The sequence below is a fragment of the Eriocheir sinensis genome, chromosome 1, assembly GCF_024679095.1.
Source record: "Eriocheir sinensis breed Jianghai 21 chromosome 1, ASM2467909v1, whole genome shotgun sequence".
Taxonomy (NCBI): domain Eukaryota; kingdom Metazoa; phylum Arthropoda; class Malacostraca; order Decapoda; family Varunidae; genus Eriocheir; species Eriocheir sinensis.
This window is the reverse complement of record NC_066509.1, coordinates 9,214,482-9,228,443: the sequence shown is the minus strand read 5'-3', so window position 1 is coordinate 9,228,443 and position 13,962 is coordinate 9,214,482. Positions and strand designations below refer to the sequence as shown.

Genomic DNA, 13,962 nt, shown 5'->3' with positions numbered 1-13,962 from the left:
TGATTATGTTCGCAATGCTGCTGGGGAGACTGACCTAGATACCATTGATATTACTGACAAGCCCGCTGATGATACTAGTGAAGACGCAGCTAACAGTACGTCTTATTATTTTTTTTGCGACAAACGAAACATCTCGAGCGATAAAAAGAGAAAACACACAAAACACCCCACTATTCGCTGTTCCTGTACAATCAAACAGGCGACCTTTTTCAAGAAGAGTGTATCAAGACACCTCTCCACCCGAAATTGACCTCTCTTTTGACTATTCTTTACTTTTATCTTTTATGGGAGCGGCGATTAGCGGGCTTTATTTGTACTCTTTTTGTTGCCCTTGAGCCCTGTCCTTTGATGTAAAAAAAAAAGGAGTGGCCAGAAACAAGAAGAGTGGCTAAATCGAAATAATTAATAACGCTTCTACAGGTAACGCGTCGGAAGGTGTTCATTATCTGTACTGTTTTGTTTATTATTTCTCTTTATTTGTGGTATCTTTTTATCGTGGCACGTGGACGCGATGCAATCCACATTACTATTAACGCCTGTCACTGTATCGTTACGAAGTTGAGACCTGCCACTCATACTCGACAGCTTATTGACAACGCCTTCAACTGTTTTTATTTACGTTTGCAGCAAGACGCCCCGATCAATCAAATGTCCGTCTTCTCCCCGTGCACGATTAAACGGCGCTGGGATGAACGAGTATGCTATTGCCTGATTTTTTAAACGTCGTATTGATATTTATTAAAAGTTATGATCCAAACACTTACTTATCTTCATCCTCGTCATCAGTCATCATTACCTCCTCTCCCTCACACACTCGTAGGTAATCGTCATCTCTTAAGTCCTCATCCCGACGGCAATCCCTCATGGCTAGTTTGGCTTTTTGATTCCATTTTTGAGACGGAGTTAGCTAGAAGTGTTGGGTTTTCAGATTTACGTCAACATATTACAAACACGGTCATATAAAGGGATATTAAAAAAGAACAAAATCAACTAACCACATCTTCAAAAACGGGCCAAAAAAGACAGATTAGCCACATTACTGTTGATGATGAATAACACAACATTTAAAAGATCAAGCTTATAACGTTACGCCACGCATAGCATATAGATAATCAACAGCGTATAGGATTTTCCAGTCATCTTTAATAACCATACCTGTGAGACATAGGTAGATATTTTCAGACGCTCCCACCTCTCACATCAGTTACTTCTAAAGGTCAAAAAGGAGATTAATCGGATTCTAATGAGTTTTTTTTAGGGTTCATTGTATAGAAGAAGGGTCACACTACCACTAGGGTCATAAAACTACCCCCGAAAATACCTAAGACTTCAACGAAAGCCTTGTCAAATATGTGAGTTTGGGCGCCGAAATGTTTTAACCCGTCCGCTGCGATTGGCATGGATTTCGCCTTCACAGGTTGCCTGGTAACATATGCTCCCAGGCCTTTCTGTCCCTCTGTGGTGGGTAGTCGAGTGTTTCCCATGTGGTATTGATATGCTGGATTTCCCCTCCCAAGATGCATGACTTCACATTTTTCTTCGCTAAATTGGAGTAGCCACTTTTTGTCCCACTCCTGTAGCTTGGTGATGTCTTCTTGTAGGAAATTCACATCCATGGGGTTAAGAATATGGTTCATACTGATTCCTAACATTGTCACAGATTTTTGTTTCTTAATTGCGATATAACCAAAATTACAAGAGCGAAAATAATGTCTTCATCAGCACGAGGCACCTCACCTGTGCTTCCTCCTTTTCCCACCAGGTGTCTGCAACTTTACGGCCTTAGTTATTACGCTGGCGAGGACATCATACACATTTTCATCGTTGCAGCTGATGGCAAAGCGTAGACAGTGCTAAAACTCTGTAATTATTATATATTTTTTCTTGCTTGCCAGGCCTGGTGGGTGCGTGGATGAGCGGCGGGTGTGGTTGGAACGAAGCATAGCGGTTGTTTTTATCTGGCAGCCGTGCGGGAGTGGTTGGGTTGATGAGCAGTGGACGTGTCAAAACTTCTTAATTAGTGTTACTTTTACCTTCCTTCAGCACAGGTAAAGAAGCGGAGGGTGTGTGTTAGCAGCGTCATGGTTCCTCTGTGTCGTTAGCGGCGGAGTGGAGGACGAGCGACATGAATACATAATCAGTTGTACTTTTATTTCATCAGCAGGAAAAGAGCAGAGATTGTATGAAGCTATGTATGAATACTGTTGATTTTTCTTCGTCACTAACGGTAGGGACTAAAGGGGAAGAGGACATCCTTATGATATGTAAAAATGCTATTCTCTATCAATAATGGCATGTGGCAGAGGTGTGAAATTATTTATTGAAAGTATTACTCCTTTTCAGCCATCTTTCGTAGAGAAGATGGCGCCACTATAAACACTTGCCTGCGCCATGACGAGCTGGGGCGTACTACCATCCAGGCCCCTCAAGAAAGCTTACCGGCGTTATAGGTGTACACGTAAAAAAAAAAAAAAAAAAATATTCTCTCCCTACCTTCTATGACAACTCTTTTAGGAGGGGAGAATCAAAACACCTTTATTAAAAATTGATAACTCTTAATATCATCTTCTGTACTCATGTCCTAGGAGCATTGAGTTACATGTTATTTTTCCTACCGTGTATTGCCTCTGGTCCGCCTATTTTGTCGTAAAAAATAACAATAAAAATGTGTATGAATAGTATTGCTCTTTTTCCCGCCGCGGTGAGGGGACAAACAGTACGGGTTCCAAACTAAGCACATATTGTCCAGCCGAGTGGCCGCTCCCCGCCGGCCAGTGAGTCGTGAACAAAGCGCGTCAGGCTGTCGCCAATACTCGTCGACTTTTAATTTGCTCAACATTTGGAGGTGCGTAAAGGCATCAGCCGCTTTACGGAATCCTGTGTTTTTTAATTGCGTCACGGATACAACTTTTCGATCCCAGTCGTTGCATTAATCATGAAGGTAATCCAATAAATTTATCTCGCACAATTGCTCTCTACAAAACTCTCCACCTGACGGATTTTCATGCGCCATTATTTTGCCCGAGAATTAAATGGTTGGTTATTATGACTTTTCAAAGGGATCCCAATTAGCCGGATTAGTGGTGATAATTGTAATAGTAATCCTTCACTTTCCACGCGCTTCGTTCGGTTTCTTTGATTTTTATTTAGGATTGGCAGCCGGAGGATTACAGGAAAGACTCTTGCTGTTTGACTAATTACTGGTAAATGTATTTTTTTTTATTCTTATTTTATTGGGAACATTATTCTTGGCGAGTCGTGTTTCTTTTTCTTTCTTTAATCTCTCTCTCTCTCTCTCTCTCTCTCTCTCTCTCTCTCTCTCTCTCTCTCTCTCTCTCTCTCTCTCTCTCTCTCTCTCTCTCTCTCTCTCTCTCTCTCTCTCTCTCTCTCTCTCTCTCTCTCTCTCTCTCTCTCTCTCTCTCTCTCATTGATGTGTGTGTTTGGTGAAATGATTGGTGTGTTTGTTGTTTTTTGTTATTTTGTTTGATGTTTTTTTTATTTTCTATTCTTTTTACACATTTATTTGTTTGTTTATTTACTTATTCATTCATATATTCATTTATGTATGGGCGTTTTATTGTAATGAGGAAAAAGAAATATCCCACACTTGCTTATGGCAAATCTGATTGTTCATCTGCACTGGTGGTAAAAAAAAACCGCCCCGCCCAGTTAACAGGAAAACAGTAATTCTAAGTTCTCGAAAAAACGCTACTTTTCCAAGGAGTAAAATTTCTACCGAAGTCAGACGTTCTTTCTGGTTAACTAAACAAACAAACAAAAGAATCCAGGTCAACACGGAAGGTCGCGCCAGGTCACCAATGAAAACTCTGCCGGGTCCCCATGGAAAATTCTCCCAGGTCACCTAGGAAAATTCTCCCAGGTCGCCAAGGAAAACTCTCCCAGGTTACCAAGGAAAATTCTGCCAGGTCACCAAGGAAAATTCTCCCTGTTCCACCACCTTCACAGGCAGCCAGGCGAAAAATAAAGGGTCTCCTGCTCTTAGTCGAAGCTTTCCTCGCTAATATTAGTGTTATAGTGCGTGTTTGCCGAGGCCGGGACATAAAAGGTGTACCCGAGGAAGCTGACGCCCCATTTTCTTTCACGGCATCGATCGCCCCGACCTTTTATGTGTTTCGTTCGCACGCTAAAAGTTGGCATTTTATCGCCCCTTTTATTGCCGGGCCGTAACGTTCTTTCATGCAGTTAAAGGGTTATAGTGCCAGTAATTACATCGAAACACACACACTTTTGTCCTGGAAACGGCGCCAATGAATGTATTTCCGCGCCGGGCCAAACAAAACAGTTTACGCTGAAATGCCGAAGCGCCGCGCTCGTCAGTCATCAGGGCGTTGGATTTCCCACGCGTTTTTGTCGCAATTTTCCGCCACTTGAGAATTTCCTGTTTTCTGGCGGAGTTTGTTGACTTGTTGGGCGACATTTAACATAACGATTTGATTTGTGTGTGTTTGTTTGTTTGTAGATTCGTGTTTCATTCCCGCTCGTCTCTTTGGCATATATATATTTTTAACAACATTGAGGAGATTATTGTGTTTTGGTGAATTGCGAAAATGAAGACTTTTAGCATAACTTTGATTGTTTTGTACGCATTTATTTGTTTATAGATTTATGTTGCATTTCCGCCTGTTTCCTTTACTCTAGATCTTTTCCAGCATTGAACAGTTAATCGTATTTTGGTAGAACACATAAATTAAAACTAACATATACCTTAACTGATATTTTTGTATTTGTCCTTAGATTTGTGTTCCATTATCGCTCGTCTCCATTAGAATATATATTTTTTTCCATCATTGAAGAGTTTTTTGTTTTTTGGTAGAATACATAAATTAAAACTAACATATACCTTAACTGATATTTTTGTATTTGTCTTTAGATTCCTGTTCCATTGTCGTTCTTCTCCATTAGTGTATATATATTTTTTCCAGTATTGAAGAGTTTGTGTTTGGGTATAATACGAAAAATTAAAAGCGATAATTAAGAGACATTTACTATATATTTTCTCAGTGGCCGCGTTTGTTTGATTTACTCATCTTTTTATTGTTCTGCTCCGCGCTAATAAATCAGTCCCGCCCGCTGGAATGAGTCGTTTTAGGGGCAATAGCGTGTCATCTTTATTAATGGCGGTGTCCATTCTCCCAACAGCAGGTGTTTTATTTCTAATTTTTATAATTCCTTTTGCATGATTGTGTCGGGGCGGAATGTGAATCAAAGGGATAGTTTTTTTTTTATTCATGAGATCAATGGTCGTGTTATATATTGATTTTTCATCCATTTTTTCTCAAAGGGATATTTTATTATATTCTTATGACTAATATTCGTAATTTATATTATTTTTATTCATTTTCTCAGATATTTTTTTTGTGTATGTGATCAATGTTCGTATTATATATTATTTTTTTATTAATATTTTTCAAAGCGGTATTTTCATATATCTGTGATCAATATTCGTGTTTTATATATATATATATATATATATATATATATATATATATATATATATATATATATATATATATATATATATATATATATATTTTTTTATATTTTTTTTTTTTGAAAGGTTATTTTTATGTAAATATCTGTGATCAATGTTCGTGTTTTATATTGATTTTTTATAAAAAAAAAATTTCGAGGATTTCTTTTATATATCTGTGATCATTCCTATTTTATATTTCTTTTTTTTTTCAGCCATTGACTTCAGGTGCTGAGCAGATTCTTGGCCGGGGGGTCACATGAGGACTCGGGAGTAAGCCGTCGAGCCAAGCCTTAACGGCAGGGCACGATGGGCTGAACCTTGGCAGCCCTTCATGTGACCCTCCAGCCAGTGTCACCACCACCATCACCACAAACACCGCCGCCGTCCCGACGACCGGCTTTCTTCCAGACAAAGGTAGGTAACTTTTTATCCGTGAGTTCGTAGTTGCCTTCGTAATGCTGATGCTAACCTGTAGAGAATTTCCCGCTAGAAAATGTACGAAGCCAGTGATATGTACCCGCTATAAGTTTATGTTTTATAATATTATGATGACGTTCGTTGACAGGGAAGAAATGGAAAATCGTTGGAAGGGAAACAGGGAAGGAAAGGGAGGATAACGAAGGGATGGGAAGGTAAGCAGTTGATGGATTGGGGAGACAGGTAAGGCGAAGGAAAGCACAGCGTTAAGGGAAGGGAAGGCAACGAAGTGATGGGAAGGGAAAGCAATGAATAAAGAAATAGGAGTAAAAGAAAAGGAAAGAAGGACAGCGATAAGGGAAGGGAAGGCAACGAAGTGATGGGAAGAGGAAGCAGTGAAGAGAATGGGAAGACAGATACCATAAAGGAAGTGAGGGCAGCGATGAGGGAAAGGAGGGCAACGAAAAGATGGGAAGGGAAAGCAATGGAGGGGATAGGAAGTCAGGTAAAGGAAAGGGCAGTGATAAGGGAAGAGAAGTAAGCGAATGGAAGGGGAAAAAAAGGCAGTAGAGGGAAAGGGAAGACTGGTAAAGAAAGGAAGGACAGCAAAGAGAAGATAATCTAGTGAAGGGAAGGAAAGGCAAGGGAGATAAAGGAAGGGATGACAGGGAAAGGAAAGAAAGGCAAGGCAGATAAGGAAAGAAGGAAAGCGTGGGGAAGAGGAGGCAGGTAAGGAAAAGGAAGGGAAGGCAGGGTAGGTAAAGAAAAAAAAAGAACAGGGAAAGGAAAAGAAGTCTGCGAAGGGAATGGAAGGGAAGAGAGGGGGCAGGTAAAGAGAGGACAGCGAAGGGAAGAGATGAAGGCAGTGAAGGGAAGGAGAGAGAAAAAAATAACAGGTAGAGGGAGAAGGAACAGCGGAAAGGAAAGCAAGAAGTAGAGTGAAGAAATGAGTAGCCAAGGAAGGGAAGGAGAAGGAAGGCAAATCGGGTAAAGTAAGAGATGACTTACAGCAAAGTGAAAGAAATGGCAACGAATGGAAGCGAAGGGAAGAAAAGAGAAGAAAGCGGTAATGAGAGGACTGCATGCGAAGGGGAGGGAAGGGAAAGCAAGTCAGGTATACTAGGGGAGGACTGACAGCGAAGTGGAAGAAGTGGAAGGCAGCGAAGTCAATAGAAAGACAAGAAAGAAAGGAAGATAAAGAGAGCCCAGCGAAGGGAAGGGAAAGGGAGGGAAGGCGAGCCAGGTAAAGTGAGGAAGGGGAAGACTGACAGCGAAATAAAAGACATGGGAGGCAGCAAAGTGAATGGAAGGGAAGATGGGAAAAGATGGTAAAGAAGATGGTAAAGGCAGCCAAGCGAAGGGAAGGTAAAGTCAGGTAAAGTATGGAAGAGAAAAATGACACCGAAGTAAAAGACATGGGAGGCAGCAAAATGAAAGGAAGGGAAGATGGGAAAAGATGGTAAAGAACATGACAAAGGTAACCCAGCGAATGGAAAGGGAGGGAAGGCAAGTCAGGTAAAGTAAGGGAGGGGGGGACTGACAGCGAAGCGAGGTGAAAGGAACGGGCGGCGGAGAAGGCAGGAAGACGTCGGCGGCTCCTGAATTCCGTGTCAAAATTTGAATCCGAAAGGTGTGTGCCGGGAAGTTTTGGCCGCTCACTCGCCAAGTTTACTCCGGCAATCGATCGCGTGAATATTGCGAGAGTTTTCCTAACGCGTGTTGCTTCGCTTTGGTAATTCAGGCGATTTTTCCCCGACGAGATTGAATTTCCATATCAAGTATTTTTTTCCTCGTTTTTTTGCTCTATTTTTGTTTCTTTTTTTTTATTCGTTCTTTGTGTGCGTGTTTTTGTGTTTGTTTGTTTGTTTGTTTGTATGTTTGTGTTTGTTAGTATTTTCTAGTTTTGTTATATTTTTCCCGCTTTTCATTCTTTTTTCATATTTCTCTCTCTCTCTCTCTCTCTCTCTCTCTCTCTCTCTCTCTCTCTCTCTCTCTCTCTCTCTCTCTCTCTCTCTCTCTCTCTCTCTCTCTCTCCGTAAATTCTTAGTTATATATTACTGTGTGTGTGTGTGTGTGTGTGTGTGTGTGTGTGTGTGTGTGTGTGTGTGTGTGTGTGTGTGTGTGTGTGTTACGTATTGACGCATTTTGTACCTATGATCGTCAACTCAGGATGTTTTTAAAGTCTTCCGTTGTCTGTGTAGTTTAAAGTTCAGAATATTTCTAGCGGCTTAGAATATATTCTTTATTATATTTACATTTTTTTATGTGTCATGTTTCTCTAGTATATAAATGTAGTGTCATTTCTTTATGTCGTCTGTTTTATGCATTCTTGTTATTTGAATTCCATGTTTATTTTTATAGGTGGAATAATTTTGTCGAGCTCAGAATATCGAGTCTCTTCAGGGATATATATTTTGTTATAATGTACAATCGACAAAAAAAGTATCGAAAACCCATGGGCCGATTAAATAGAATTCGAGTTAAATCTATATGCATTGTGTTGTGTTGGTTAGGTTAGCACGTACCAATGGGCAGACCAACACAACACCATGTCTATATCGATTTCGCTCGAATTCCGTTCAGTCGACCCGTAGATGTTCGATACTTTTTTTGCCGACTGTACCGCTCGTCGCTGGCTGAGGGTCACTGGCATGAGGTGGGATGGCGAGTAACTTTGGTCTTTTCTCCTTTACATTCATACCTTTGCCTTTTATGAACACCTGGGAAACGAGCGTGATTGACAGGGGTGACTTGACCATCATCAGTGTCAGGGGTCAGGGTGAAGTTGAGGAGACACAGGAAGGTCATGGCGAGCCGAACGATGCTACGAGAATGTCTAAGCTGATTAAGGAAGGTCACAATTGGATATAATCAGAGGACTTTAAATGAACGTTAGGGAGTTACATGGTCATTGCTAGCGTAACAGAAGGGCAGAAAAGGTCACACGATCTGAAATAACCGTCACGGAAGCAAGGGTAAGTCATGCAGGAAGGTCAGAGAAGGTCGCAGGATTAGAAATGAGCGTCAGGGATTTACATGGTCCTTGCTAACGTGACAGAAAGGTCAGAGAAGGTCACAAGGTCGGACATAACCATCATGGAAGCAAGGGTAGGTCATGAGGGGTTAAGGGGAAGTCAGAAAAGGTTGTAGAACCAGGAATAAGCGTCAGGGAGTCAGCAGGGGCAGGGGGGGCGACAGAGGCGGAAGCTTGTGAACGTGCCTGGCGGGGGGCGGGCAGCGGGCCAGGGGGGGATGCGGGGGGAGCTGAGGGGGGCGTGAGGCAGGAAGGGAAGGAAAGGGAGGGGGGCGTAAGAGGGGGCAGGAGTGTACACAGCTGAGTCACGGCGTAAATATAGGCAGGGAGTGAGGTGGAGGAGGAAGAGGAGGAGGAGGAGGAGGAGGAGAAGAAGGAGGAGGCAGAGTTCGAATCCTCGTTTAGGGTGCTTCACGTGCCTTGCTTCTCGGAACGTAGCGAGTTTTATTTTTATCTTTTTATTCATATATTTACTCATTGATGTAGTTATTTATTGGACCCTCTGGTGATATAACTTGCTTTTTTGTGAGGTGTTATGGATATTAAGAACACTAAAAGAACTTGCGATACATTTTTCTTTCTTTTTTTTCCGTTCTTTCATTCATTCATTCTTTTTTTCTCCATTTTTCTTTTTGTTGCTTTATTTCCTTCTTTTGTTTGTTTGTTTGCTTTCTTTCGAGTCTTTTATAGCTATTAGGAATTCGAAAAACAAACTGTCGCAATATATTTCTCTCTCTTTCTTTATAGATCTTTCGTTTTCTTTTTTCTTTCCTCCTCTTTCATTGCCTTCTTTCGTGTCTCTGAAAAGAAAACTGTTGCAATTGATTTCATTCTCTTTTTCCACATTTCTTTCTCACTATTTTTCTTTATCGCTCTTTGCCTTCTTTCAAGTCTCGGTGTGCTACAAAGGTTTCCCGCTCACTCATATTACGTGCTGCTCCTGTTCCTGGCACGAGAGTTTCCGCCGACTTAACGGGGTAGCAAATGAGGGAAAGACGGGGAAATACTGAAGGCGAAGGAAGGAAAGGCGACGCGGGGGAAGGAAACTACACAAGGGAAGGTTTAAGTGGAGAAGGAGAGGAGGAAGGAGGGGGAAGGGGTGCTGCTTGGAAATGGGAGGAAGGGAAAAGGAGTGAGAGAGGGGAAGAGGGAGAGAGGACGGAGGAGGAATAGGGTACTGCTTGTGAAGGGAAGGGGGGGGAGGGAGAGAGGGAGAAAGGAGGGATGGGGAGATAGAGGTAGAGAGAGAGAGAGAGAGAGAGAGAGAGAGAGAGAGAGAGAGAGAGAGAGAGAGAGAGAGAGAGAGAGAGATCATGTCATTAATTTTCCTCTCATTTATCTTTCTTGTTTCGCTTTACCCTGTGATTTTGTTTTTGTTTTGTTTCTTTTTACATTCTTCTTTTATTTTTTACATTCCTCCTCCTCCTCCTCCTCCTCCTCCTCCTCCTCCTCTTCCTCCTTTTTTCTTCCTGTTTTCCTCCTCTTCCTCCTCCTCCACCAATATCACTCACCGTAACCACCACCACCATTTCCACACCCTCCTCCTTTTCTTCCTCCTCCTCTTCTTCCTCCTCCTCTTCCTCCTCCTCCTCTTCTTCCTTCTCTTCTTCCTCCTCCTCCTCTTCTTCCTTCTCCTACTCCAATATCGCTCTCACCGTAACCACTAACCACCAACACCATTGCCACCCCATCCTTCTCCTCCCTTTCCTCCTCTTCTTTCTCCTCCTCCTCCTCCTCCTCGTCCTCCTCCTCCTTTTCCTCCCTTCCAATCCACTGCGAGGCCCCAATGGAACCGTTTTCGTGGAATTCTAGCGATCAATTTTGCAAGCGGCGACATAACTTCCACCCACAAATGCAACTTTTAAAGCCACGAATTTATAAATATTTTTTTTATTTTCTCCCTCTTTTATCCTTTCGTTCCCCCTTCTCCTTATACGTGCTGGTTTTCCTCTTCTTCCTTCTCCTCCTTTATATAGTTTTATTAGTGTTGGTTTTATCACGTTTTTAATTCTAAGCTTAGATAGTTTTATAAGATAATTAATTTGTATTAGATTCGGCGCCAAATGACCCCGAAGTTGCGGCGCCAAGACAGACCGCCCTAATCATCATCATCATCATCATTATTCCTCCTCCTCCTCCTATTCCTCCTCCTCCCTTTGCAGCGTAACATGACGAAGCGTAAATGCGCACTAAAGGACATGAGTGAAATGAAAGAGTTTGTGAAAAGGAAAAAAGTGAGAGAGAGAAAAAAAGTGTTGCAGTAATGGTTTTCAAAGGTGCGGCGAAGTGTTAGAAGTGTGCAGGGTTGGAGAGAGAGAGAGAGAGAGAGAGAGAGAGAGAGAGAGAGAGAGAGAGAGAGAGAGAGATTTTTACATATTTCTTCATGGATATTCAGACCACATTAAATAAAATAAAAGACTACAACTTATATTTAGCGCACTTATTTAACTTTCGTGTCGTGTCATCGATCATCATCAATTTAAATTCATCCACGTATGTAAAACCATTAAAAATTTTCAGACATTCAGTAAATTCTCCTCTGAGGTGGCGTTTTTAAAAGAGGACATAATAAGACGTGACATACTTTCTTCGTATGGTTTGTTGCGCAAGGAAGAGCTTATTTTTGTTCTCCCAACGCTGAACAAATAATTTAACAATGTCCTTCGCTTGATGAGGAAAGCAAAAATGTGTCTCCTTTGACTAAAGCGGTGTATAATACTAGTGCTTATTAGTAAACGAGAAGAAAGAAATAGAAAAGATATATATTGCAAATGTCGGAAGGGAAAGTAAAAAATAGGTCCCATGCTCAGGTTGTGTACATTTTCTTTCAAGCACAAGGGGGGACCACTGAAGACACGATGAAGGACAGGAGGAATGAACGAGGTAGGGGACAGGAAAAAGGAGACATATACGAGAGGCAAGGGAGGTGACAACTTGGGTAACGGGAGACGTGAAGGCAAGGAGGGATCAGTCGTTAGAAGGAAGATGGGAAGATGGGAAGGTGGGAAGATGGAGAGAAGAGGCGGAGGTATGAAACTATAGGAGAAAACAATGGCTGATATCAAAAGGAGTGGATCGTAAAGGTAAAAACAAGAGGGACGACTATAAAAGAATGGGAACCTAAAGAAAAAAAACGATACGTACAAGGGAAAAAGAGAAGGTATGTGAAGGAGATAAAGAAGGGATGAAAAACAGAGGAAAGAGAGGGGGAGAAAGAGAGACTGATGACGATAGAGATTGTTAATGTGTCCCGCGACGAGAAGAAAGTGTGCATGGCAGGAATGAAAGGAGGGGAAGGAACAAAGGGAGAAGGAAGAGGGGGAAAGCATGCGGGAGAGGTGTGGGAGTGTGCCAAGGGGAGAATGAAAAGAACAGGTGGTGGAGGTGGGTGTGACTAAGATGGCACTAAAGAGAGAGAGAGAGAGGGAGGAAGAGAGGGAGGGAGGGAGAGAGAGAGAGAATAGAGAAAGAATGCGCATGAAGAGGGAGGTGAGAGTGCGTGGGTGTGTTAAGGAGAAAAATAAATAATGAAATAGTGAAATAAATAAGAAGTCAGAGAGAAAGAATAGCATAATAATCGTCGTACCATCAACAAATAACACACATGGTAACTTAACTAATGGAGTTTTTGTTGTTGTTGTTAAAGCGAGGAATAAGGGGGAAGAGAACACGTATGAACAAGAGAGAGAGAGAGAGAGAGAGAGAGAGAGAGAGATTATATAATAAATGAAATGCGTGGAAAATAAAATATTGCAGCTGAAGAGAGATAAGCCGCAAAGAAGAGTAATGGGAAACAAAGGCGGAATGATGATAAAGGAGGTGGATATAGGATTAGAGAAAATGTGAAAAGAAAGAATGACTGAAAAGAGACTGAGAGGAAACAGTGAGTGATAAAAAGTGAAAGAAGATAATGAGGAAGAAGAAGAAGTGAAAAAAAATTATCGTGGCTTTACAAGAATCAACAATTTGTGTGGTCGAAAACAACAGATAATAAATGTCGAGAGAGAGAGAGAGAGAGAGAGAGAGAGAGAGAGAGAGAGAGAGAGAGAGAGAGAGAAGCACAGGGGAGAGTGAAACCGTAAGAGACTCAATCACAGGGGAGAGTGAAACAGTAAGAGACTCAAGCACAGGGGAGAGTGAAACAGTAAGAGACTCAAGCACAGGGGAGAGTGAAACAGTAAGAGACTCAATCACAGGGGAGAGTGAAACAGTAAGAGACTCAAGCACAGGGGAGAGTGAAACAGTACGAGACTCAAGCACAGGGGAGAGTGAAACAGTACGAGACTCAAGCACAGGGGAGAGTGAAACAGTACGAGACTCAAGCACAGGGGAGAGTGAAACAGTAAGAGACTCAAGCACAGGGGAGAGTGAAACAGTAAGAGACTCAAGCACAGGGGAGAGTGAAACAGTACGAGACTCAAGCACAGGGGAGAGTGAAACAGTAAGAGACTCAATCACATGGGGGGGGTGGCATACTTGAGGTACACGATGCAGGTGTCACAGTACATGGACACGTAGGTCGCGTCGATGACATGGGCGAAGGCCTTGGAGCGCAGGATCACCTCCCCCGCCCTCACTGCCCTCGGGCTGCCGCTCCGCCCCGCCCGCACCCGTTCATGCCCTGGGAGGCCGCCGCTCAACCCACTCTCCCTCATCTCCCGTGCTGGGTGTGTGTGTGTGTACGTCCTCGCGTGTGTGTGTGCACGGGAAACTGACGGCCCTGGCTTTGCACACGCTGACGACCCACAACACAGACACGGCTAAACACACGCACGCACGAACACACCCACCCACTGACCCTCCTTGAGCCTCCCCCGCCACCCGCTGCCTGAACCAGTGCCGAGAACCAGTGCCAAGGTGTGCCGCGCCACTGACACACCTCCCCGCTCGCCACCCCGGCACCTCCTCCTTTGCCTACTTCTGCTGCTGTTTCTCTCTACTCCTCCTCCTTTCTGCTCCTCCTCCTCCTTCTCCTCCTGCTGGTTCTCTCTCCTTTTCCTCCTGCTGCTGCTACTGC

At 42.8% G+C, this 13,962-nt stretch overlaps 1 protein-coding gene across 50 annotated transcripts in view; it reads right to left on the bottom strand.

Annotated features, from left to right (window-relative positions):
- LOC126987232 (uncharacterized) overlaps positions 1-13,686 on the bottom strand; it is a 58,441-nt gene extending 44,755 nt beyond the window's left edge. For all 50 annotated transcript variants that reach the window (XM_050844082.1, XM_050844471.1, XM_050846070.1 and 47 more), the window contains exon 1: positions 13,422-13,686. In XM_050844082.1, the coding sequence (XP_050700039.1) occupies positions 13,422-13,600 (179 nt within the window). In that variant the 5' untranslated portion in view covers positions 13,601-13,686. The remainder of the gene's footprint in view (positions 1-13,421) is intronic.
- Positions 13,687-13,962: the final 276 nt, after the last annotated feature.